Source organism: Drosophila erecta, unplaced genomic scaffold (assembly GCF_003286155.1).
Source record: "Drosophila erecta strain 14021-0224.00,06,07 unplaced genomic scaffold, DereRS2 tig00000055-arrow-pilon, whole genome shotgun sequence".
NCBI lineage: Eukaryota > Metazoa > Arthropoda > Insecta > Diptera > Drosophilidae > Drosophila > Drosophila erecta.
This window is the reverse complement of record NW_020825200.1, coordinates 2139006-2162509: the sequence shown is the minus strand read 5'-3', so window position 1 is coordinate 2162509 and position 23504 is coordinate 2139006. Positions and strand designations below refer to the sequence as shown.

The window sequence follows — 23504 nt, the reverse complement described above, 5'->3', positions numbered from 1 at the left end:
GTCAATAAACTGTCAAATGGCAAAGCATTTACATCACTTAAGCATAAATCTCTCGCCCATCCGGACACTTTGTCCTGTGCATCCTACGGGTATCCATAGCATAGCGTATGGAAGGAGATCAGGGTGCCGAGTACCATTTACATAAGCCCACAAATTCGCCAGCGATAAATGATCATTAACGCAATCGGCCGTAATAACTTATTGTACTTTATTTAACTTTTATTTCTGCGTGTGCGGAAAAAATCGCAAAATTGTTACGGGTCAGTGGGAATTTTCATGCAGACGTGACAGCGTGAAACAGAAGTAAGCAAATTATGGCGACCAAATAAATACAATTCATTTGGCTCGTGTTTGCCTCTCAACTCATTGCGTAAATGTGCCACGCCCACATGTGCACAGTGGCAGATTATAAACACTCGATTTATTTTCCATTTTTTCCACACACCACGGAGTGACGAAAGGCGCTTTTTAGGGATAATCTGAAGAGGTATTTTCAGCCAAAGAATTTCGCTGGTTAGAGCCGGCATTTTATTGCACGAACTGTTGTTGCTAATTGTATTAATTTATTAATTTCGCAAGTGATGAACAATGGGCCAAAGTCGCTGTCTCAGTGCAACACACTTACTCGTAATTAATCGGCCTGCCGCAGCAATCACTTATTGGCCCATTCTTAACCTGCCTCATATGGCCCATAGGCCACGCCCACTGAAAGTCGTAAGTTAACCAACTGATCAAAGTTGGCCCAAACGGAGCAAGATGTCAGTTGCAGTTGGCATTTCCCGGCGTAGTTGCAATCATTTCATTATTTATTGTTGTTTTTACTTGGCCGGACTCGTCTTTTACCGGGCAATTAATGGGATTTTTCATATGCATATACACACATATATAGAGGTAATGTGCGGTGGGTGGCTTAAAGCAGCAAACATTATTACCTGGCCAACGGCAGCAGTAGAGCTTGCCCTCTGCCACTGTGTGTCCGTAATCGTTTCGGTTTATTTTAATTAAAATTTACAATTAATACTTAATGAGTCGGGCGAGTGACATCAGCAGCAGCAGCAGCAGCAGCAACTGCAGCAACATCAAATTGAATTTCCGTGCAGCATCGCTGTGTGAGTGGCATGTGGCAGCAACACCAACACCATCAACCAATGTGCATGATAATTTCGGAAAAGTAATTCCCACCCACACACACATAGCCCAGATTGGATGTTGTGTGCATACAGGTATTTAAACAAATACACCCGAAGATAACTTACCTTTCTATCAATAATTGATGTTTGTCGGCATATTTAATTGTTGAAATCCACATTCAATGTTGCTGCAAGACGCAGAATGCAAGTGTGAAGGCCGTTGACAGTTTCCTTGCCCTTTCAAATGGCCCAAATTGTCTGGCCAACTTCAAAAATATATGTGGGTATTACGGATTGAGATGGAAAATTGTGGAAAATTAGCATGTCAAAGACAGGTGTCGGGCGAAGTTTTCCCCAATCCGCCACAGACGATAAACAGCATGTGTTTTATTTAAATATACAAAGGATTCTTCCCTTTTTAGGCACAAACTTGCAATATGGTTAACCCCAAGAGGATACTTTCAAACCAAATTATTTATGCTGCTTCCATTTCGGTAATCCAATCGCAGTCGGGCTCTCTATAATTTGTCCGATAAACTTTCCGGCTTGATTTAATCCCCCAGAGCTTAGTAAAACACACATGAGGCCAACTTTTCTAATTACCATTTGCAGGCGTACGTACGTCCAAGTTTTGGTTAAGTAAAGAGCCATTGGCAAAGTTATGAACAAATCATTAAGCTGTCAATTTTGTGTAGTTTGCCGATAGGTGTAATAAATGAATGGGTCATGAGTAATTCATGCCCAGGCAAATGAGAGCGGGATAAATTTGAAATTGATTGCCGAGACTTCTGACTGATTGAAGTTAAATCTTTGCTGAGGCAACTCAATATTAGCCCCATTGAAAAGTTATGAACATTTTCGGTCCAAACTTCGTCCACACATCCCGAGCTGAATCTGTGCTTAGTGTTTGGCAAAGGAAAAATTCGGAAAAGCTGCAAACTTTCTCTGCTATTTTGTGTTTTCGTTTTCGTTTTCGTTTTTGGCAATTAAATGGGAATTTTTGTTTTCATTTTCCCCCATTCAAATTGATGACAGATACATCTCCTTGCCTCCCTGAAAGCCTAAATGGGTCAGAATCGTCGTTCTTTTTCTGCGTTACCATTGACATACTCGTATGTACAGGTATGCAGGCTACTATAAAACAGCGTTTTCCACTACTATTTCCCGCACTTCAGTGTCATTGTCTCTCTTCCTGCCGACTGTATATTTTGACATAGAAAACTTTTGCACCTTGTAACGACTTTTTAAGTGCCACCACTCGCGTTTTCCACAGCTAAAAAAATCACAGAACGCTCAGAAAGCATGAAATGTGGAGCAAAATGAATATGTAAATCTAGGACTCTTTGGTGGCAACATAGCGAAATGAAACAAAAATGGGCGAAAGCGTTGGGAATGAAAATAAATGTGAATATTTATGTGATTTATATGGAAGGACGCTTCAACTGGGGGCCAGGAAATCTCGCGGGGCACAGCAATGTGGTTGGCAACAGGGGGTTAAGCTTCAAGGGTTGGATTTAATGGAAATTCGCATATGCATGTCGCTGAGTCTGGCTATCCTTTCAGACTTTGTCTGTCTAGACAAATGAGTGAGGGTCTAAAAAAGTGTATTTTGAAATCCAAACTATTTAGCGACATTGCCAATGTATGGCCGCGCATTTTAATTGCTTTTGGTTGCCAAAAATGGGAAGAGGAAATCAATAGAGCCCGCAAATAAACATTGAATACAGCACAGCATTATGCGCTTATTTACTGAAACCATTGTGCTATACATTTTACCTCATTTGGCATTTTGGCATTACGCATACGCCGCATGGACCAAAGCATATTAATTGAACAACTCTTCGGGCGAAAGCGCCACGGCCCACTGCAATTTTTACTTTGTTTATGTCTGTTTGTGTTCATGGTTTTGGGTCGGAACGGCCTTTTGTATCATTCCCTCATTATGCAAATGGCTGTGCTCTAAGTGCACTAAATATTGCGCATACGCCGCGTGTGCCCATAGGACGTCAAAGCCAAAATTCATTCGGGCCATTTGTATGTGCTTAATTCAATGTTTTATTTTTGGCACAAAGTTTAAATGCAGTTTGACTTCCCACTTAATATGCGGAGCGGAAAATGTTCGAAAAATCCGAAATGTTAATGAGTAGTGCGTTTCCCTTACAGGCGAAGCCTGTTCAAACAACTTTATCATTAAAGCGGCGAAATGGCTGATGTGCAATGCAACTTTTATATCATGTTCATTGTAATTACCCAAGCCAGAGGCAAGTACTTGGTTTCATTGCACTCTGAAAAAATCATTTAAATCGATACAGCAAGACTGTCACTTAATCATAAAACATTCTATGAAACGCAACATGATCATTGTGATAATAGCAGAGTAAGCTTTCAGCATCTAAAAACCAGTAAACCCATGTATTTCAATGCAGAATCTTTAGGTATGTGCTGCAGGCTCACTCCCTCTGCCTTTGTTTGTGGAAAAATTAATTTAAAATTAATTTGTTTTTAATCGCGCTCATTGCGGCGAAATGGTTGGCGTTCCAGGATAATTTGCACATGTGGGCAAACAAATGAAAACGCATTAAAAATGTAGAGGTAATCACGATGCTAATGACGTCGACGGACAAGCAAACGGACAATGGAGTTGGCTTCTGTTGCGGGGCAGGGAGTAAACAAATTAAGCTATCTGTTTCGCCATTTGATTAATTGCAATGCAATGCAATTTCAATTTTTTCGCCGCGCCATCCTTTGTGCCTCATGTCCTGCCATATCATAACTGTCAGCGTCAGGACTGCAGATTGTTCCTGTTGTGATTTTTTGCACGGTTCGGCTGGCAGCTGTAGGAGAAAAAAGCCGCTGAGGAATTGACAGGTCGTGGCAAACCCATGCCCGGCTACCCTTTTTGGCCATTTGGCCGTAGTTATGGCATTCAATGCGCTTCCATGCTGTTAACAACGAATGCCAGCCATATGCAAATAATTAAGATAACTGCAGCTCCCTCTGACAGCAAATGGGATTTATTTAAAATGCAAAAACCGCAGCCGGAGCACAAAAAATGTGCAACTCTTAAAAGTAACAAGGGATTAAAAGTGTTGCGGAGCTGAAAAGCCATTCAAAGTAGATGCGTGCCACTTTGATCGGCAACCGCAAAGCCAGTGGTGCTCTATATGGTAATTTTGAGCGTTTTCATTACACCTTTGGGCATTAGTATTGGTATTTGGAGCTGAACTTGCTTACTATAGTTCTTAACGCGTTCATAATCCTTAACTAGCGTGAATAATGGTTCTATATAAGGTGCAGCTGCGATATCTGAAAGCTGCAATCAAACCTATCTGCGAAATGCAGTGCTCGCTGGCTTCCGTACTTCTGCTTGGCCTCTCAGTTTTGGCCACTAAGGCAGTGAGTGCATCTATGACATAATATGCCTATACTATATATTTCGCACTATTTGCAGCCTGAAGAAGTTAAAATTGCAGGCGAGTGTGCCAAGGACAACCATGTTCATAAGAGGGAGGCGCTGGACCTGATCATGACCTACCATCTGAAAAAGAAGACTCACAATGTCAAGTGCTTCATAAACTGCCTCTTTGAGCGAACCAACATATTGGAGAAAGTGAGGAAAAAGCATCCGAAGAAAAATCACAACTGCGACTCCATCAAGGATGCTGATAAGTGCGTAGAATCCTTCCACAAGTTCCAATGCTTCGTTAAGATTGAGGAAAAATTGAGGAGGAGCAAATTGTCCTAACAATAAACGAACTTCAATTATACTACAAGACATTTTGCATTGAGCGTGTGTAAATTTGCCTAATAGGGGCATCCAAATAGTTTAAAGCATCATGTCATGGTAAAATATCGACATTATCCCCCTAATTATTACGGCCATAACTCAGCAACGACATGTGCCACAAACAAAGCCAAAACTTTAACAATTAATCAAGCCACTTTGCCCCCACACGAATTTAAAGTTTAGACTTCACTAAAAGCACTTCAGCGCGCGAACTGCGAGAAATATGAAAACATAATGAGTACGAAAATAAACACAAAGTTGGGCGGACTGTCAGCGGCAGATGGGGGCTACTAGCCGCCCCCAAAAGTGGGGCCTCGTAATTAACGGAATTAAATGCCGCGGCGTCCTGCAAGAAACGCGCTTTGTGCAGTGACCAAAAAATGACATGGCCAGAACCGGAGTTCTGACCAAAAAATTTATTTACAACGGCAAACCGCATGGCAGCGAAAATTGTTCATATAACATTAACATTCGATTGGGGCGGAAGTTGCATTTTGCTCTTAAATGCAGCGAGTGCGGGAATGTTTTTATCTTTATTTTTATTTTCCATTTTCATTTTTATTTCCATTTTCATTTTCATTTTTGTCCACAGACAAAGAGAGATCTCCGCACATGCTGCTATTTATGCAAGAAATTCTCTGCAGACACAGCGGCTTACAAGGGGGCGGATTTTGGGGGAGGGAAGGGGCGTGGCGCCTGGTGGGTTAACTCATACGATATGCGGCCAGAAGCAGAGATACCAGATCAGAATGCACGGCAAATAAAATTAAACAATGCCCGTCCACATGACCCATTTAAATAATAACATTTAAATGCCGAGGCAGCAAATCAAGAGGAAAGTGCTGCAGTTCTTCAACACTTAGGCAGATGCAAGTTTGGATGCCCTTTAAAGGGGCTTTTCTATACGTTAGCTACAAAAAAGTCAACTATTTCAAGCAAACCCCATCTTTGTGCTCAGCTTTTCTTGCAGGACAGTGCTGTTTTTTCCTAGTGTACCCACATCCGCCTACATTTCTTTTCATTTCCCATTTTTATTTTTCCTGGCCACCCCATACCACCCCATCCCACCCCCACTTTTGCATGCAGCGTTGTGTCAAGTTTTTAAACGTCAGCTGTGGCTGCAGATGGGTTAAGGGGGCGCGCGGCGGCGGCGGCGGCGTCAGCGGGTTAAGAGGATGGACTCGGGGGCTTGGCCCACATTCCTTTGCAGTTTCGGACTGCCGTGCTTTATGCGGATTCATATGTAAATCAAGTGAAAACATCGCAGCCAGCGGACTGCCTCCTTGCAGAGCTGACTAACCGGAAGCCCTAACCGGAAGGTGAAAGCTAAAGTCACTGCCTAGGATTGCGAAATATGTGTGCACGGCTCATAGAAGTCCGATCGACTACTAGGTCCCATTATCAAGGCTTTAAAGGGCATAACTATTGGTATTATTTTAGCAGCTCCATTTGGCATATATCATTTTAGGAACTCCCAGCGAAATCATGAATCCCCAAGTTCTACGGGCATAGTTATGCAAACAAGCCGGATCAAACTGTCTTTAAGGCCACAAAAAATGAACTCCCGAAAGGAAACCGAAATCCGACACCGAATCACAGGCGGAATTGCATTTCAAGCGATTCGTGGCGCAAAGTGAATGTAATAAAGCGATTTCTTTGCTTAAATATCCCGGTGCTAGCGCACTGCGGATAATTCTATCTGATGCACACCCCACCCACTACCAGCCCACAACGCTTTTCCACCCACCACCCCCCGCATTATTTGCATATGGCCATATGGCCCGGGAATTTGAGTGTGTGCTTGTGAGTGTGTTTTGGCTGAAAAAGGAATGGAAATTGAGAAAACGAAATGGAAAGCTCTGCTGCAGTTGATTTGTGTTTTTACTTGCCTTCAGCTGCTACCACCCACCAACCACCCATCACCACCCACCATGCATCGCCTATTTCTGCGATGTTTCAGTTGTTTTTGGCGTCTTATCAGGCTATTCTTTGTTCGGAAGAACGGAGAACAGAAAACGAGTGCGAACTCTGGAGCGTAATCGAAACCAAAACCAAAACACTGGCGAGCATTGTTTTCGATTCCAATACAGCAGCGGGCTCATTATCATCATCAACGTCATGTCGGTGAGCAGTCTACCCAGGAGCTGGGATAACAATGTAGTTGCCAATACCACAATGACTGAAAGCAGGGCTAGAAGATAAGCCATCGGGTCAAGTTTCAGGATTGCAAGAGTAGCGCACGGCCATCTTTCCATTTCGAATGAAATCGAATCAGGGCGCTCAGTTCATATTTCAAAATCATGAGTCACTGTTCTTTCGCCATAATAAAACACTTGCCAACTTGCATGTAGTTTCTCTCAGTGCGCTAAAATTAACCCACTGATATCAAATTATCGTAGGCACAAAGAAACCAGTGATTATTCACTTTTTACGTTCGAGGGTGGATCGAATTGTTTGTCCACCGCCTTCCTCTCATTTTCAGCAAAGCGGAAGAGGCAATCAAAGCAAACAAAAGGAAATGCCAATAAAAAGGCCTACAAAAAGAGCGTCACAAAAGATTGTATCAAATTTGATTACAAAGGGAGAGAAAAGCTGAACTTGAGGCTTCCGCTCAGAGATTGCCGATCATTTCCAAGATTAGTCATTCTACACAATAGCTACAACTGTAATAGAAGTAATAATAGCTCATATTAGCTGTTTAATTCTGAGTTCTCACATGATATGCTTTGATTACTAATTTTAGCACTTCTTGGCCGTCCGAATTCGAAGGAACTACAGATTTAAGTGTAAATTTATTTATTTTAAATTAGATTACAATGGAGAGGGAAAACCCGACTGCTCAGCTCGCTCTCCTCAGAATTTCGAGGTTAACTTAGAGGTTGGCTATCACTGCCTACTGAATTTTAGCGGGAATCTCCACGCAGATGATGTCCGCTCGGTCCTGGTCCTGCAGCTCCCACTTGACGAGCACGGACACCTTGGGGTAGGACCTCAGCACCGGCAGGGTGGCCGTGTAGCGGTACGACTCGCCCTTCTCGAGCGGGCACTTGAGGCCGCTGGCCACACAGGCATCGGGATTGGCCAGCGGGAAGGGCATCTCGATGCCCAGGACCTTGCCGTGGACCACCGTCTTCACCGCCGTTGCCTCCTCGGCCAGGGCGAAGTCGATGGAGAAGCTGACCGTGGTGTTCCTCTTTAGTATGCACTCCGCCTTGGTGGTGTCGCAGCCCTCGATGGCCACGCGGGTGAACTTGCCCGTCTTCGAGCCGCAATCGCTGAACTCCAGGGCTCCCGCGAAGGCCACCAGTGCAGCACAGGCAATTACCGCGTACCTCAGCATTTTCCTCCACTTAATTGAATTACAAGGTAAGCGTTTCAGGTGTCAGGCTCTTTCACTGGCTTCCGCCTCTTTCTGCCTCTTCACAGCGCTACGAATCTACTGAATCTGGAGAGAGCCCGAAGACAACTCAAAGCTTTCTTCTGAACGCAAACAGCTGCGCGCGGCGACTCAGAAGGAAAGCTTTCTCCGCCGACTAACGGGGTGCGGCGAACTATCGATTGGCAGGAAAATATATTATATACGGTACAAACGATACTAACCCATATTTTAAAATAAAAAAAAAAATTTTTTTAAATTACTATACAAATAAAATATTTTGTTTCGTATATACGCCAATATATGTGTCTTATGAACATAATAGTTAGGAATTAAAGTTCACACTTAAGCGGTTTAAAGTTAAGTTTTTATTGCCTACTTATGGACGTATACTCAAATGCTGAAGCATACATACTTTCACAATGCCTGATACAAATGTTTATTTTATCAAATATATTTTTATAAAAATCTATAATATATATTTTTTATTCAGCCAATTATTTTTCGACAAGAAGCCATGCGATCGGTTGGAAAAAGTCCGAAAGGGGAGCACTGGAGAGCTTTCACCCCCGCGATAAGTATCGAAAGCAGACCGAAAGCTTCGGCTCACGACTTTTTGCGCTTGCCGCTTTTGGCTTTAGTATTCTCTTGAGGCCGCCGGCGATTGGCAGCGATTATTGCAGTTTGTAATTCTTATTAACTCACGCATAGTACAACCACTCAGTGCATTTAGCCATGTCGCAGATCTGTAAGCGCGGTTTGTTGATCAGCAACCGATTGGCGCCTGCCGCCCTCCGTTGCAAGTGAGTAAGCGGGACGGAGCGAGCGCTCCCAGCGGGCCAGCGTGCGCTGGAAAGAGACGGCAGGCCGGGGGTACACGTTGCAGATGCAGCGGTGTCATTTGCCAAGGTCATTGCAGTTGCCGGTCGCACTGCAGCGACACACTTGTGTTTGTTTTCACCAGCACTGCATAATTTGTTTGTCCTTGTGGCTCGTTCTCCAGTTTTAGCGGGTCTACTAAATCTGTTCTCCGGATTTATTGTTATATCAGCAGGGCCTTTGATTTCATCACCATTTGCTCCAATCGCAAATCTAAAGCAAATATTTCCGCTGTTTCCAGCTGTTTTTATCTCGTCAGCCAATATTTGCATATGTTTTGGGCCCTCCACCTATATAGTATAGACTGAATTGCCAACGGACGTATGCGTATTTATTTTTAAAGCCAACCTTATGACGCTCCATGCTATTTTTTGCCATTTTTATTCCGCTCGAAAGAACATTTTGAAACCACATGATGGACAGATAGCTTGGTAGATAACGAGTGGCAAAGGGCCTAAATCACTTCACTTCAACGCTCTTGAATGAATTATTATTTATTTAGTGGTTAGGAAAATATGAAAATGTTATTTTACTAAATATTTGAACTTGTACGAAATCAACTATGGAAAAAATCTCAAAAAGTATTCAGTTTACATCAAAATTAGCAAATTTTAAATCGCCCTTACCGCTGAGGTATTTAGAAAGTCATAAACGCTATGAACCGAACCCTCCTGATGACGCTGAAGGACATTGTGCACGTGTGGTCCAACGACCCGGGAGAGCGGATGAGCCGAGCGAACAGAGTGTAGGGTATTCGTGGCCATATCACGCTTCTGTCGCGTGCTCTTATTTCCATTTTATGGAGCTCCTTGGGTTATGGGCGGTTTGTTTTATCGAAGTGAGTTGATGTTTCCTTTTGATTTCCTTCGGCAAATCAAACAATCAGATTCGAAGACAGGTGGCGCCTAATTAATTTAAGTTTGATAACTTCCGCGATTTATTGCGGCTCTGAATATCGAGAAGGAGACTCGGAAAGCCGGCTACGTCAGCACACAATCATCGACCTTATCGCTGACGTAGGCTGAAATGGGGATCTATATGGTATACTTTGTAATCGCCGACCGAGTTCCAATAACATGTTTACAGCTGATAAGGGGCGGGGGCCATTTAAGACCCCCATGTCGTTGGGGTTGCGAGGTGTTAACAGTGGGGGCGAAATCCAAGAAAACCTCTAGATGACTTTCAAACTTTAGTCATGAAAGCGAAATGATAAATGATAGCCACAAGTGGCCAGACGAGGATGAGATAACCCACTAAACAGTTTCGTAATCTACCTATTAAGTTTAAAACAGATAAGAATTTCGTGGCGCGTGAGGGCATTCTTGGGTTAAAGGTTGACGGAAAATATAAATCACTTGGCAAGTTTGCCAGATATTGCGATTACAAATATTAAAAGTATTATCATTTTAGATCAACATGGTTCTCCGAGGTGCAGATGGGTCCACCCGATGCCATCCTGGGCGTTACGGAGGCCTTCAAGAAGGACACCAACCCGAAGAAGATCAACTTGGGCGCTGGCGCCTATCGTGATGACAACACCCAGCCCTTCGTGCTCCCCAGTGTTCGGGAGGTGAGTTCATATCATACTTAAGCTAAGCCGTACCCTAAACATAGTATTTGTTTATGACCAGGCCGAGAACAGAGTGCTGAGCCGAAAGCTGGACAAGGAATACGCCACAATCATCGGCCTTCCCGAGTTCTACAACAAGGCCATTGAGCTGGCTTTGGGCAAGGTAATTATATTCCGGATAGCTAATCAATACCTTGAATAATAACCAATCGAATTACAGGGATCCAAGCGTCTGGCGGCCAAGCACAATGTGACCGCCCAGTCCATCAGTGGAACTGGAGCTCTACGCATCGGAGCCGCCTTCCTGGCCAAGTTCTGGAAGGGCAACCGCGAGATCTACATACCGTCGCCATCCTGGGGCAACCATGTGGCCATTTTCGAGCACGCCGGCCTGCCGGTGAACCGATACCGCTACTATGACAAGGACACCTGTGCCCTGGACTTCAGCGGACTGATCGAGGATCTGAAGGTGAGGATTTAAATTACCACTGATTCATTTTCTTTAGCATGCTTACCAATGGTCGTAATGTATTTCAGAAAATCCCCGAGAAGAGCATTGTTCTTCTGCACGCCTGCGCCCACAACCCCACTGGAGTGGATCCCACTTTGGAGCAGTGGCGCGAGATCTCGGCGCTGGTGAAGAAGCGCAATCTGTATCCCTTCATCGACATGGCCTACCAGGGATTCGCCACCGGCGACATTGACCGCGATGCGCAGGCTGTCCGCACCTTCGAGGCCGATGGCCACGACTTCTGCCTGGCCCAGAGTTTCGCCAAGAACATGGGATTGTATGGTGAGCGTGCTGGCGCCTTCACCGTGCTGTGCTCCGACGAGGAGGAGGCTGCTCGCGTCATGTCGCAAGTGAAGATCCTGATCCGCGGTCTGTACTCCAATCCCCCGGTCCATGGAGCTCGTATCGCCGCCGAGATCCTCAACAACGAGGACTTGCGCGCCCAGTGGCTGAAGGATGTGAAGCTGATGGCCGACCGCATCATCGATGTGCGCACCAAGCTCAAGGACAATCTAATTAAGCTGGGGTCCAGCCAAAACTGGGACCACATTGTCAACCAAATCGGCATGTTCTGCTTCACCGGCCTGAAGCCGGAGCAGGTCCAGAAGCTAATCAAGGATCACAGCGTCTATCTCACCAACGATGGTCGTGTTTCGATGGCGGGAGTCACCAGCAAGAATGTCGAGTACCTAGCTGAAAGCATACACAAGGTTACCAAGTAGAGTAGACCAGTGGAGATCGAAGTAGAGATGGAGTTTCTGTAGTACCTTCTAATCGGCACATGTACGAATTTTATAGCACCAACGAAATTGAGAAGTCTAGATAAAACAATGCATTTGGCACACTCTCTATCCATATCTCTGTATATAAGCTAAATGATCTGCCTTTTAATAAATAAAGCATTTAAAATGTTAGTAAACAAGATTCGGAGTTTTTTATGGTAAATTAACCGATTTGTTTAAGCACACACTTTCTTTAGTAGCAATGGTATAAAAGATTGGTGTTCATTTCGCATTTAGATAATCATATTTTACTAGCATCCAATTTTTATATACAACTAGGATCACGGTTTGTTATAACGATATCTTAACTTATCGCTCGGTTCGCAGTACTCCTTGATAATGAGCTTGCACAGGAATATGTGGAATACTATGATTATTGCACACACAGAAACCCAGAAAAGCGTGGGCAATCCACCCAGTTGGTGGCCATGTCGATGCAGGGCGATCAAATGCTGCTCATGCGCGGGAGCTGAATAAGTGGTTTTAATAATTAGTTAACTTGAATATGGTTTCCTTGTGAAAATGCTCACCCTCGACCACTTCCTTTACGTGGATGGCATGGTGCAGCTCTTCCATGTGCTGCTTGTCCTCAGTTATGTATAATATTGCTGTAAGTGGTTCAGTCAGTTTGACTGGGAATTGTCGTCGATTTTGCCTGCAAAATTGTACAATTTCAGTAAAATATTGCCAGGGGATTGCGTGTGGTCTAAAATTACGTGAGCAGCACGGGCTCATCCAGGCAGCCGCCATCGCAAGCGTAGTAGCTCCTGTCTGATCGATCCAGGGCGATGTTGATCACCGCCTTGTTGTCATCATCCACAATAATGGTGACATTGACATGGGTTTTGTTGCCGTAATTGAGGCGCCTGAAGTGGAAGTCCCTATGCAGAAATTTCGGATGAATGTTGCACTCCAGATGCTGATTGCTGAAACGAAAACTGCCAAAGCTCAGGACCATCGCTTGGATGACTCCAGAAGCTCCCGCTCGGATGAGATTGTGGCAGCCCTGCTTCTCCAACGTTAGCATCCACGATGTAACCAGGGAGTTGAGCTGCTGAAGATTGGACATCTCCCGCCAAAGATTCTCCGCCTGCAGAGTGTGATACGAATCGTAGCAGCCTTCGGCGTAGGTCAGCGCCTTTGCTATATCCTCTTTTTTGGAGCCACCTGTCTCCTCGAACTCGAAGCTGCGCACCTGGGACAGAACTGCATACATAGTGGCATTGATGCGATCGCCGTTCAAGCTGTGCTCCGCCTTGGAGGTGCTTATCGTAAAGCCAGTGGCCCACAAATCAGTCCAAACGTCAATGTGCTCCTGACGATAGATGTTTACGCTGTTCAAGGATCCTGGGTTCGAAAGCTTGGAGCCAAGCTTTTGAAGCAGCTTGTCCATCGCATGAGTGGCCTCAACGGCCTCACTTATATCACCGATTTGGGCCTCCGCCACTGGTTTTGAGTAGTACACTGCTGTGGGATACACAATTCGAACTGTGCCTCGCTTTCTCAGCTGCAGTTTGGAATCCATCTGGGGCTTCACTATGCTTATAAGAATGGATTTACTGGGGTTTTCTGCCTGAAGCTGAACTGTGCCCGTGAGCACCTCCAACTTTGTGTAGGTAAACACCCCAACGGAGACGGGTTCACTGAAAGGGATAAATAGGCATGAACATCTCCGCTAACCAAACTGAAGTCCAAACCAAACCTGAGGGGCATTGTCCGCTTGGTAAGCTTCTGGAGATTGACGCGTGGCATGATCAGTTCTATGTCCTCCAAGAGGTTCCTGGTATTTGTGATCTGCAGCTCCTGCATAAAGATATTCGGCTGAGTGCGATGGGCGTAGTAGGTGTACGAAACGAAGTAACCGGCAAAGCACTGGAATCGATGGACCATTCCCGTCAGATACTCCACGACAGTGGCCTCTTTTTCGCCGCCAGATACGGAGCCTCCCGAAACGGAGACCAGCGGCTGGAAGGGAATAGGCAGCTGCATGGCCCTGCCATTCTTGATGTTCAGGAAGGCGTCGTGTGCGATCTCCAGCCCCAGATAGCCATTGCCGACGTAGGGCGTGAAATCGCGTTCATCGGCCATTTTCGCTGGTGACACGTGACGGATATTGGCATCGAACTCGAAGTTTTGGAGGATGAAGGGCGTCAGGCGGTCGTCCATGCACACGCTGTGGGGATCTGCAATGGGCGGGTGTTAGTCCAGGACGTAGAACGCGCTCCACTCACCCTTCTGTTCGGGGGCACTGAGGAAGATATAGCGAAAGATCGGCGGAATCATATAGAAGACCACACAGACGCAGAGGAGCAGAAGGAACAGGCGGCGATACGAGGACATCGTGCCCTCCGCCAGGCGCTTCATTCGACGCATCACGTCGCCGGCGTCGAACTTGCTTTTCGCAGAGCGGAACAACATTTTCCAGCAGTGTTTTGGAGCCCGGAAAATGTCGGAAAACTGAAAAACATTTCAATTTTAGACCATTTTTGCGCTTTCCAGTGAATGGCAACTGTTATAGTGATGGTACGCCTGGCCTGTCACAAATCGATATCTGTGTATATCGGTGTGACTTTTTATTCCCTCGAATTACAGGGTATGTTCCTTGATCGGATGGAGTTTATCCATAGTTTGTAACAGTGAAACTAATATGGTAGTTTTAATATTATGAATCCCTGCTTTACTATAAATTGTAAATATTAATTAAATTTCTTTGTACGTTTTTACGGTCGTGGCTCCCACTGCGATGTTTAAACTGGGCAGTAATGAGATAACTTCTAATTTTATATTGCACATCTGCAGTAACTAAACGCATATCACAGATCCCGGCCCTCCAAGTCCAGAATCGCATCATTGGACTGCAAGAAGGCAATGTCAATAGGTGGAGAGTAAGGTAAACAAAGTTCCTTACCTTTTTGAACCAGAATGAGGGCATGAAGCTGATCCTGTTTCCGAAACTCATGTCGGCAGGCGGGTAAATGCCGTGCAGATGGAGGTGGCGTACCGATATAAACGGCGGCAAGTGAAAGCCGACAATCGCCTCCTTGGGATCCACGTCCTTCGATCTCAGGAACTCCATCATGCCCTGCTCCATGCGCCGGACTGCGTACGGAAATGGCCATTAGTGCGGCTGCCAGTTATGCGAAACGTGGCTTACCCAATCCTACGTGGGATTTATTGAGCGCCTTCAGGCTGTCGAAGTGCTCCTTGGGAATGGCCAGATAGTGATGCTTAGCTGCCGGGTACTTGTCCTTGAAGATCACGTACTCGGCCGTTTCCACCTCCAGGACGGGCGGAGGTCCTTGGCGGCGGTGGGCGAAGTCGCAGAAGAAGCATTTCTGGCCATTCGCCTGCCGACTCTCGCTACTCGTACAATTGTAGATCGATACCAAAACGATGAGGCCCAAACCGGCCAGGCCGGCTATGTACATTTTTGCCTTCCTTTTCATAGGGCTTTTTGACTGGTTCGGCATGTACTTAAGTTTTCTTTTCATGAATACGTTTGTATCTGAGATCGTTTAGATAAACGGAGTAAACATCGCAACGGATATTAATCGGTTAACTATCGATCGGTCTTATGTGCACTTCCAATGCAAATATCCCAGTGCTAGGCGGGAACTTTAAATCTTGTATTTACATTTAAAAAAAGGAATATAGGAGATAAAATACTAATAATATAATACTAATAGTACTAAGTAATTGATATCACAAAAAGCACACAGCTAAGAAACACTTAGCTAAGTTCATAATAACACCTGTGTCTATTGCTTGGCCTAGCAATATTCAAAGTAAAATCTAAACTGTTTTAGCATTGCAACTATTTATATTTATATTTTTGGTTTTAATTTTGATTAAATGTATTATATTCGATATATCACTGGCCTACCACCTGCGATAGTTCGATACCTTTATTTCCTCCTAGCCGTAGTGTGACCGCACGAGCCTATCGCTCATCGATAGTTCGATATTCTTATTGCTTTATTTTATTAGGAATAGCAAACCATTTATCCGTATTTTTTGAATTAGCGACTTAATCCTGCGTTGGTCAAAGCTCAAGCAACCGGAAAAGCACGGGATCGCCGCCGGCCAAGGACGTAAATCACGGGAAAGTCGGGATGTGGCCGCAAACGCTGGAAATGTCGCGGGACGAGTGCCGAGGCATGCTGCGTCGACTGGGTGAGAGCTGAGTGGTCCACGAAATTGAGTCCCATGCTCGGGAGCTCTCGAGGATCGGCCGCCGTGTGGAGCGCAGCGAACTAAAGCACATTCTTTCTGTTGTCTCTGTTTTTGTGCCCACCAGAACTCGAGTCCTATTCGCATGTGGTGAGCGTTTTTCGCGCCCAAGGAGCACTCAGTGAAACCAAGGCAAAACTGCTGGAGGAGCTGCGCCAGCAGTTCCACATCAACCAGGAGCGCCATAGGGCGGAAGTGCGGAGGGCGGCCAACGACGAGCAGCTCTGCACCATAGCGGAAAAGTGAGATTACGCCCGTACTCCAGTGAAAACCCATACTAATCCCCTGTGTATCTGTACTGCCCTTGCAGCGTTTGTGGTCCCAACACCTGGCAGGAATGGTCGCGCGAGGGACGACGCCCTTATCCTCTGCTTCCTAGGATCAGTCCACAAACTGCTCTGAGCATCGTTGCCAATGATCTGGCGGCCAAAGTCTGCGAGGAAAATGCCAAATTGGCGGCTCCGGCCGAAACGGCGGCCCTCTTTGGAGAAGCCCTCATGGAGCAGGCCTCGCTGATGAGCCTGAAATACCTGCGTGGCGCCAGGACCCAGGACCCCGCCATGGTGATCATGGAGGAGCCGGTGAGTTACATAATCCCAGCCATGTCGTTTCCCTCGCTTGAGGATAGCGAATGTGCAGACTGTACCTGCCATGAAAACAAGTGGGTGGCTGCTTTTGGGCGCTGCCAAAAAAGTTGCCTTGGGCTTATTCCCTTTAGAATATTAGCGGAAATGATTGGAATGCTCAGAATACAAGAAAAAATCTAAATTCCAAATGAAAATAAAAATGTGCCACTTAAGCAATCCAGTTGGGTTGTTACATTCCAATCAGAAAGCTAATTAGGCGGGAAAATTAAATTCAGCTCGTTTTCCTTCGCACTAAGTACCTTTACACATAGTTGCATGCACCCTCTGAGTTTTCCAATCGCTTTTCGTTTATTTCTTGATATATCTCTGGTAATCAGCTAATTTAACTTTAACTGTCGGTAACATAAACCTGTAAGTATCTGTTAACTTGTCATAACATTCTGTTACCGTGCAGCTGTTATCGATAGAGGGTGAACTTTCCGTGCCGTTCAAATTGGATTTTGAATTGGATTATATAACGAGCAAAAATAACTATATTTTTAATTTCTAGGAGTGCGTTTCAAACCTAAATATTTGATTCACCATTGCAAAACTCAGACACTTTTTCCTCTTTTAAATGATAATAACGCAATTTTTGTTTTAAATAATTAAAAATAATAATTATATACAAAAATTCCTTAGTTCAAAGTTCCCGATGTGCCCAACGAGGTGAAGAAAATGACACAGAAGCGCAAGGAGAATGAGAGCGGAATGGAGGGCAAGCCCAACAAGAAGAGGCACATGCAGCAACCACATCCGCAGCAGCCGCATCTGCCGGCCGCGCAGCAGCAGCAGCAACAGCAGCTGAATCCAACCTCCAGTGCCGGCGTGGAGGAGGCAGACCCCGTGCCTCCAGAGAAGCGGCTAACTCCTCGAACGCTACAGCAGCGCTACTTCTACCAGCAGCAGATAAAGCACAAGCAGCGGCTGGCCAGCAAACGGAATCTTAGCAACAGCCTGGGATCACCCTCCGCGCAGGCGGGCAGTCCATTGGGCGGCAGGAACATGCCCTGCTCAGGAGCAGAGCCTTCAGCAGCAAAGCGAATAGCCGCACCCGCCAAGAGCGGCAGACGGGCGCAGAAGCAACTGCAACAGCAGCTGCAACAGAAGTTGCAGCACCACCAGCAACAGAAAGTATTAATGCAAGTGCAGGAGACGGTGCCCAATCACATGGTGGTCCAGCCGCATGTGGAGTATGTGCTGGATGAGGCGCTCAAAACGCTGGCGGCATCCACTCCCCCCACGCCCACATCCACAGCCACTTCTCCATACACTATCCTAAACGAGCCAAGGCCACTGGTCACACTGAAGCCACTGAAGACCATTAAGCCCGTGATCTATGGGCCGCAAAGTAGTCTGGCGTCGGCCGAAATTGGATCGCCCACAACGCCGGCCTCTCGGGGATTCGCCAACTCTCCAATTGTGTTCAAGGAGAAGCTGCAGGCGACGCCCGTGCAGGTGTCCACACAAGGTCAGGGCTCGCCCACCAAGAAGTTTGTGGCGGAGGAACGCCACTCGGAAGCGGTGCCCGCTGCGGCCACTGCAGCCACTACACCCATTTCCACCGCGAATCTTCCATTGGCGCCGCAGATAATCAGTGTTCAGAAGATCCCAGCTCCCTCGATGGGCGGTAAGCTGAGAGCAGCCGTGGCCTCGCCCACCAGTTCCGCAAACTCCACGCTCCTGCCACCGGGCGCCAAGACAACGCCCAAGAAATTCAACATCCTTGAGGGCGATGCCAAGCCCAAGACCTTGCCCAGTTCAGCGGTTCGCCTGCTGCCTTACACGGAACCCATTGGCACTCCATTGTCGCCACTCAAGGATTCTAGGGTCCACTCCAGCAGCGCTTCCACCGTCAACATCATCAAGAATATACCAGCTAGCAGTTTAAACAACACACTGATCACTCCGCTGCCCTCAGCCGGAACCACCATGCCGGCGAATCTGTTTCGAGCGAAGGTGACGCCGCCGATCAAAGGAGCCAGTGGTGCTGCAGGCGGCGCAGCCGTTATTGGTGCCGCAGGAGCAACGGGAATCGGTGGAGCAGGGGCTGGGCCCCAGATTCTAGGGAATATCAAGCTAACCAGCAGCTCGGGCGGAGCAGCCACTATTAAACAGGTGCCCAGCAGTGCCCTGCGCAACATAAAGATTTGCTCACCCAATGGCAAGCTATTCCTGCAGCCGGGCAAACTGCCAGCTGGAAGCATTATTCACAAGTTTAATAACGCAAGCAGCACTGCGGTCTCTGCAGCGGGAGGAGTAGTGACCACCACCACCACTGTATCGCCAACAAATCTGGCGGCGAGGGAGCAGAGGATCAGCATACAAAAGATACTCCAGCCGGCGACAGGAAGCGCAAGCAGCGGAAGCAGCAGTCCCACCACCACCACGACGACCATATCCGGCTTGACCTCCAGTGCCAAGCAGCCAAGTTTGGGCAGCAAACCGACCACTCTGACCTTCGCCACTGCGGGCGGTGGTAAGAATAATCTGGTCTTCCTGCCAGCGAGCGCGGCGAGTGGAATGAGGGCACTCACCCTGGCCACCAAGCCGAAATCCAATGTGCTGGTCATCGGAGCAAGCACCTCGCCAGCGCCCACAACCAGTTCATCCGGCTCATCTCCCAATCCCTCAGGCGGTACAAAGCCCAAAGCCAACCAACTCATCACGGAGGACACACCCATCGATATTATCAACATGCCCATCATTGTGGCAGACAACGGAACCGCTGCGGAGCTCAATCAGGCGTCGGTGAAGAACTCGCCCCTGGTGGTGTTCAATGCCACCGATTGGGAGATGGAGCTGGATCAGGCAGCCACCAAATTGGCCACCACAACCTCGAAGCAGGCTCTGGACGATGTAATCATCGAGGAGGACGAGGACACCGAGGAGGAAGCTGGGGAGCGCAGTGAGCAGCCATCTGCCATGGACCTGAACAATAGTAGTGAGTCTTCCTTTTCGCCCCTGTGCAGCTAATGTGCACGTAATCCGAACTTCTGCATTACTTTCCAGTAATTGAGCTGCATCCGGAGGATGACAGTGCCATCGAGTATGTGGACATGGACCTGGAGCAGCCCATTGAGATCGAGAGCACCAGCAACATATCGCCAGAGACGGCCACCACCACCCTGAAGGCGGCCATCGTCTCGACGTCCCCCCAGCAGCAGAAACAGAAGCAGAAGCCCCTGGAGCATCCACTGGAAGCAGCAGGAACAGGGAGCAGCGCAGGAGCAGCTACCCAATAGATCGGTTGTCCAATCAGCAATTAAGTTACCTTAAACGATCCCCATTTCGAGATATTCGAGTGAGAGAACGCACACACACAGCATACAGCATACCCGGTTAAATTAGATTTAGTTGGTAGTTTAGCGTCAATGTCGAAGGTTTTCCCACTAATTTCAAATGATCGCACCCTGCAGCCTTGGAGCAAAGTGCAAGATAATCGTAAACAGTTCTCTATGCTTGTGTTTGTGGAGCCTAGGTTGAATCGCTCGCAATAGTTAAGTTGCCAAATCACACAACCACCACTGTTCTAAACATAGTATCGTATAGTGAGAAGTATACCCTGGAGTTCGTGTTAGTTTAGTTTTACGCGCCCATTTCATTCGCCTGCAAGCTGCGGAGCCTGGAATCGATCACCCACTCTCCTGTAAATAGGGCAGAAGCCTCTGCGAACGGACTACCTTAAATTGTACAGCTTGTATATAGATTCCACACTTCGCCGCAACCTCCTCACCCTTTGCCTAGCATAATTTCATTCTAATTTAGTTGCCTCATTTAGTTGGATTACCCAGAAGGAAGCGAAAATGTACACAAACAAACAAGTTCGAGCAGCACGCCAGAAAGCGAGGATATTGTTTAAATGTTCAACTTGAAAGATTCTTAATTGTATGAGATTATAGCCCCTAGTTGACCCAACCCGAACATGTAAATATCTGAAGAATTTCGAAATGCAAACCCTATCGCACATATAAATATACACTTGTATAGACCTAGTTCGGCTAAGAACCACTCATGTTTCAACTTCAACGGAAGGAGGACCCATGCCACACCCAAACAGATGATTAACCATTAACGATTTATAATGTTAGGTATTTTATGCGTCGGTTTTGTAAATCCAAATCTTAGGAGGAATGTTGTAACTTTTCGACCAAGCCCCCCTCCCCAAACGAAAGAAAAAGAGAAACACACGGATGAAGCATCAAAACAGAGAATTTCCCCCTCCACGAAAAGTGAAAAATGTAATACAAAATATTGTTGAACGATGCGTGTCGCTGTAAAATTTTTAGCATAGACATTTTAAACGAAATAAATTTAAATGTAACAAAAGCAGCTCGTTTTGTTTCACCAAATCTATGCAAATCAAATCAACGGGTGATACTTTTGTCTTGTTTAATGATTGTATATGTACAAACATATATTAATATAATTTCATCCTGCCACTTAACATGTTAACTTATTGCTGTCGCCAGAGAATCGAATCGAGTGGTGATTGAAAAATATTGATAGTTGGAAAAGTATGGGCTTTGTAAAGAGCTTGGTTGAGAAATAGAGGAAACCAAACCGTAAAAAAGGGAATTAGTCTAGTGTTTTGAGGATCAGCTTGGAGCTCAGTTGCGGCCCAAGGTCATGCCCCGGCCCCAAGGACTCTCGGGAGCCTGTCTAGGTGGTGCTCTGCTCTCCGGTGGGAGTCCGAAGCCGCCGAATCCGCCGGAAATATCCGGCACCAGGCGCTTCCTGAAAAACAAATCCGTGGGTTATTTTCACTAGCCCACAAGTTATGCTCGTCTGCTTACAAGAACTGAGGTGTTTCCAGCAGAGCGGTGCCGCCCAGATCCTGGGAGTATTGGAACTTGAAGAAGTAGTAGACATGTCCCACGAATATGCCCACCAGCGAGGCGAGAGAGCTGCAGAGGATTACCGATTACAATCAGAAGATAAAACGGATGACCTTGTGCGACTTACAAGTGGAAAATGAACTCGAAGGCGGCCAGCACCCAGGGCAGGTACATGGCCTTGAACCTGGTGCCGAACCAGAAGCTCACGGTGACGTCCTTGTTCAGCTGGCACCAGATGTAGGTAATCGCCAGCACGAGCATGTCCATGAGGAAGTACACGTTGAAGATCATGCCACCGATGTTGGCCAGCACTGCCGCCACGATCAGCAGGTACAGGTAATCAGCCGGACTCCGGCCGTACTGATCCTTCTCCAGCTTGGAGCTGCAAAGCAGGAGCAATCCGCAAGTTGTAACCATCTGGTGTGCTGTGCCCGGCTGGCCGACTCACCTGTACTGCACGATGAAGAAGCAGTTGATGAGGAAGTGGAAGGCCGTGTTCGACGATATGGGAAAGACGAACAGTGACGTCACGCAGCGCCAGAGCTGCAGCTTGCCGAAAACAGCCGATCGGTCCAGATGCAACCAATAGAGGGGTATCACATCGAAGCGACAGAGCATGCTCAGCACCACGGTGGCCGTCAGCCAGTACCTGGTGAAGCGGGGCAGCGAGCGGTACCACACGCCAGCGTCCATTGTGTGTGCTTCTCGTGTGCGGTTCTGTTTAATTCATTAAATTTGCCACTTTTATGCGGAGTGATTTTCTCTATTTTTGTTGCTTTACGTGTCTTTTTGGAGATGGCACTTGGCGGCAGCTCGGGGCGAATGGCAAGTGTCGCGCCTATCGGCTGGGGTGACCGTTTGCTGCTGCGAACGCGCTTCCCTGTGAATGCCTGTTGCGGCATTTCAATTTTCCTATGTTTTTTGAAAAGGATTTTTGAATTTTTGGAAAAATTCAACATCTTAAGATTTTATTGGCTTGTTAATCTATGAGCTTGATAATAATAAGTTAGAAAAATGTTCTAGAATGACTGACGATCTACTTTGGAATTATAATACTATTTTATTGAAACACACTAAACTATTTTGAATTTATACAAAAGCAGATCTGCCTTGGAATCAAAGTCAATTACGCCAATACAATGCTTGCTTTATTACTTGACGTATTTAATACTCCATTATATTTATAAGTAACCCTGAAATGTGGGAAATCGTTTTTAATTTGAAGCAATATCCATTTTGTTCTGCAATTCATTAATACCTAAAATCGTTTTTCCTTTGTTGTCAATATCTGCAGCCTTATTGATGGATTTAAGTTATTTTCATTATATTTTTGGTGTGCCCCTTCCGTACTTCTTCACCTTTGATCCCGCAATTTGTGATTTTTTGTGGCAACATTTTCGAGGACTGACAAAGCGATGGGCAACAACAAAGCGCTCAGAAACGCGCACACACATGCAGAACACTTAATTCATAACAGCCGAGAGCACACAAATAAATAGCGGAAATTTCGTTACGTGTTTTTTGGCTACTTTTTGTGGTATCTTTGTGGCGATGCCTTTGTTAGCCAACGAAAAATGCGGAAATTTCTGACAGGTAAGAAGCGTGTGCCACTCTCTCTCACACGCACACACACACACAGGCACACACGAACGCACACAATTGCAATGCAGTGGTGCGAAATTAATCAACTTGGAAAACGTGCGCTTTTCCAATATCCTGCATTTTCGAGTGGACTCCGCTGTGCTGATTAATTTTGGACAATATTCCCCACTGTC

At 46.3% G+C, this 23504-nt stretch overlaps 7 protein-coding genes across 8 annotated transcripts; 3 read left to right on the top strand and 4 right to left on the bottom strand.

Annotated features, from left to right (window-relative positions):
- The first annotated feature begins 4466 nt into the window (after positions 1-4466).
- LOC6543201 lies at positions 4467-4897 on the top strand. The gene is made up of 2 exons (XM_001968305.3): positions 4467-4526; positions 4582-4897. Exons 1-2 carry the CDS (start codon positions 4467-4469, stop codon positions 4873-4875), a joined length of 354 nt encoding a protein of 117 aa, XP_001968341.2. The 3' UTR covers positions 4876-4897.
- Positions 4898-7690: 2793 nt separating this feature from the next.
- LOC6542017 (NPC intracellular cholesterol transporter 2 homolog a) lies at positions 7691-8442 on the bottom strand. Its single transcript, XM_001968304.3, has one exon. The coding sequence runs from the start codon at positions 8255-8257 to the stop codon at positions 7811-7813; it is 447 nt and encodes a 148-aa protein (XP_001968340.1). The 5' UTR covers positions 8258-8442; the 3' UTR covers positions 7691-7810.
- A 435-nt stretch (positions 8443-8877) lies between these two features.
- Positions 8878-12175, top strand: LOC6541450 (aspartate aminotransferase, mitochondrial). Its single transcript, XM_001968303.3, has 5 exons — positions 8878-9096; positions 10583-10742; positions 10804-10905; positions 10963-11211; positions 11280-12175. Exons 1-5 carry the CDS (start codon positions 9029-9031, stop codon positions 11973-11975), a joined length of 1275 nt encoding a protein of 424 aa, XP_001968339.1. The 5' UTR covers positions 8878-9028; the 3' UTR covers positions 11976-12175.
- LOC6543350 (uncharacterized protein KIAA2013 homolog) lies at positions 12163-14606 on the bottom strand. Its single transcript, XM_001968302.3, has 5 exons — positions 14267-14606; positions 13738-14218; positions 12752-13678; positions 12566-12690; positions 12163-12504 (listed from the first exon to the last, which is right to left on the bottom strand). The coding sequence occupies exons 1-5, from the start codon at positions 14451-14453 to the stop codon at positions 12317-12319; spliced, it is 1908 nt and encodes a 635-aa protein (XP_001968338.1). The 5' UTR covers positions 14454-14606; the 3' UTR covers positions 12163-12316.
- An 80-nt stretch (positions 14607-14686) lies between these two features.
- Positions 14687-15587, bottom strand: LOC6543068 (histidine triad nucleotide-binding protein 3). Its single transcript, XM_001968301.3, has 3 exons — positions 15190-15587; positions 14944-15134; positions 14687-14890 (listed from the first exon to the last, which is right to left on the bottom strand). Exons 1-3 carry the CDS (start codon positions 15524-15526, stop codon positions 14849-14851), a joined length of 570 nt encoding a protein of 189 aa, XP_001968337.3. The 5' UTR covers positions 15527-15587; the 3' UTR covers positions 14687-14848.
- Positions 15588-15967: 380 nt separating this feature from the next.
- Positions 15968-21220, top strand: LOC6542732 (BRCA2-interacting transcriptional repressor EMSY). 2 transcript variants are annotated; one of them, XM_001968300.3, is made up of 5 exons: positions 15968-16208; positions 16333-16507; positions 16576-16846; positions 17534-19835; positions 19904-21220. In XM_001968300.3, exons 1-5 carry the CDS (start codon positions 16148-16150, stop codon positions 20134-20136), a joined length of 3042 nt encoding a protein of 1013 aa, XP_001968336.1. In that variant the 5' UTR covers positions 15968-16147; the 3' UTR covers positions 20137-21220. The 2 variants fall into 2 exon arrangements, with proteins under 2 accessions (XP_001968336.1, XP_026834739.1); XM_026978938.1 differs by lacking the exons at positions 15968-16208; positions 16333-16507; positions 16576-16846 and adding an exon at positions 17209-17404.
- Positions 21221-21266: 46 nt separating this feature from the next.
- On the bottom strand, positions 21267-22640 carry LOC6543291 (derlin-1). The gene is made up of 4 exons (XM_001968299.3): positions 22178-22640; positions 21857-22111; positions 21688-21798; positions 21267-21628 (listed from the first exon to the last, which is right to left on the bottom strand). Exons 1-4 carry the CDS (start codon positions 22420-22422, stop codon positions 21502-21504), a joined length of 738 nt encoding a protein of 245 aa, XP_001968335.1. The 5' UTR covers positions 22423-22640; the 3' UTR covers positions 21267-21501.
- Positions 22641-23504: the final 864 nt, after the last annotated feature.

Excerpts from the sequence above, each read along its gene's own strand:
- LOC6543201 (XM_001968305.3), top strand. The coding sequence starts at position 4,467 with ATGCAGTGCTCGCTGGCTTCCGTACTTCTGCTTGGCCTCTCAGTTTTG. Across the intron at positions 4,527-4,581 it reads CAGTTTTGGCCACTAAGGCA|CCTGAAGAAGTTAAAATTGC; the intron begins GTGAGTGCATCT and ends CACTATTTGCAG.
- LOC6542017 (XM_001968304.3), bottom strand. The coding sequence starts at position 8,257 with ATGCTGAGGTACGCGGTAATTGCCTGTGCTGCACTGGTGGCCTTCGCG.
- LOC6541450 (XM_001968303.3), top strand. The coding sequence starts at position 9,029 with ATGTCGCAGATCTGTAAGCGCGGTTTGTTGATCAGCAACCGATTGGCG. Across the intron at positions 10,743-10,803 it reads TGCTCCCCAGTGTTCGGGAG|GCCGAGAACAGAGTGCTGAG; the intron begins GTGAGTTCATAT and ends GTTTATGACCAG. Across the intron at positions 10,906-10,962 it reads TTGAGCTGGCTTTGGGCAAG|GGATCCAAGCGTCTGGCGGC; the intron begins GTAATTATATTC and ends ATCGAATTACAG.
- LOC6543350 (XM_001968302.3), bottom strand. The coding sequence starts at position 14,453 with ATGTTGTTCCGCTCTGCGAAAAGCAAGTTCGACGCCGGCGACGTGATG. Across the intron at positions 13,679-13,737 it reads AAGCGGACAATGCCCCTCAG|TGAACCCGTCTCCGTTGGGG; the intron begins GTTTGGTTTGGA and ends TATCCCTTTCAG. Across the intron at positions 12,505-12,565 it reads CGTAAAGGAAGTGGTCGAGG|CTCCCGCGCATGAGCAGCAT; the intron begins GTGAGCATTTTC and ends CCACTTATTCAG.
- LOC6543068 (XM_001968301.3), bottom strand. The coding sequence starts at position 15,526 with ATGAAAAGAAAACTTAAGTACATGCCGAACCAGTCAAAAAGCCCTATG. Across the intron at positions 15,135-15,189 it reads TAAATCCCACGTAGGATTGG|TCCGGCGCATGGAGCAGGGC; the intron begins GTAAGCCACGTT and ends TTCCGTACGCAG. Across the intron at positions 14,891-14,943 it reads CCTCATTCTGGTTCAAAAAG|TCCAATGATGCGATTCTGGA; the intron begins GTAAGGAACTTT and ends GCCTTCTTGCAG.
- LOC6542732 (XM_001968300.3), top strand. The coding sequence starts at position 16,148 with ATGTGGCCGCAAACGCTGGAAATGTCGCGGGACGAGTGCCGAGGCATG. Across the intron at positions 16,209-16,332 it reads AGGCATGCTGCGTCGACTGG|AACTCGAGTCCTATTCGCAT; the intron begins GTGAGAGCTGAG and ends TGTGCCCACCAG. Across the intron at positions 16,847-17,533 it reads TGGTGATCATGGAGGAGCCG|TTCAAAGTTCCCGATGTGCC; the intron begins GTGAGTTACATA and ends AAAATTCCTTAG.
- LOC6543291 (XM_001968299.3), bottom strand. The coding sequence starts at position 22,422 with ATGGACGCTGGCGTGTGGTACCGCTCGCTGCCCCGCTTCACCAGGTAC. Across the intron at positions 22,112-22,177 it reads TTCTTCATCGTGCAGTACAG|CTCCAAGCTGGAGAAGGATC; the intron begins GTGAGTCGGCCA and ends CCTGCTTTGCAG. Across the intron at positions 21,799-21,856 it reads TTCGAGTTCATTTTCCACTT|CTCTCTCGCCTCGCTGGTGG; the intron begins GTAAGTCGCACA and ends AATCCTCTGCAG.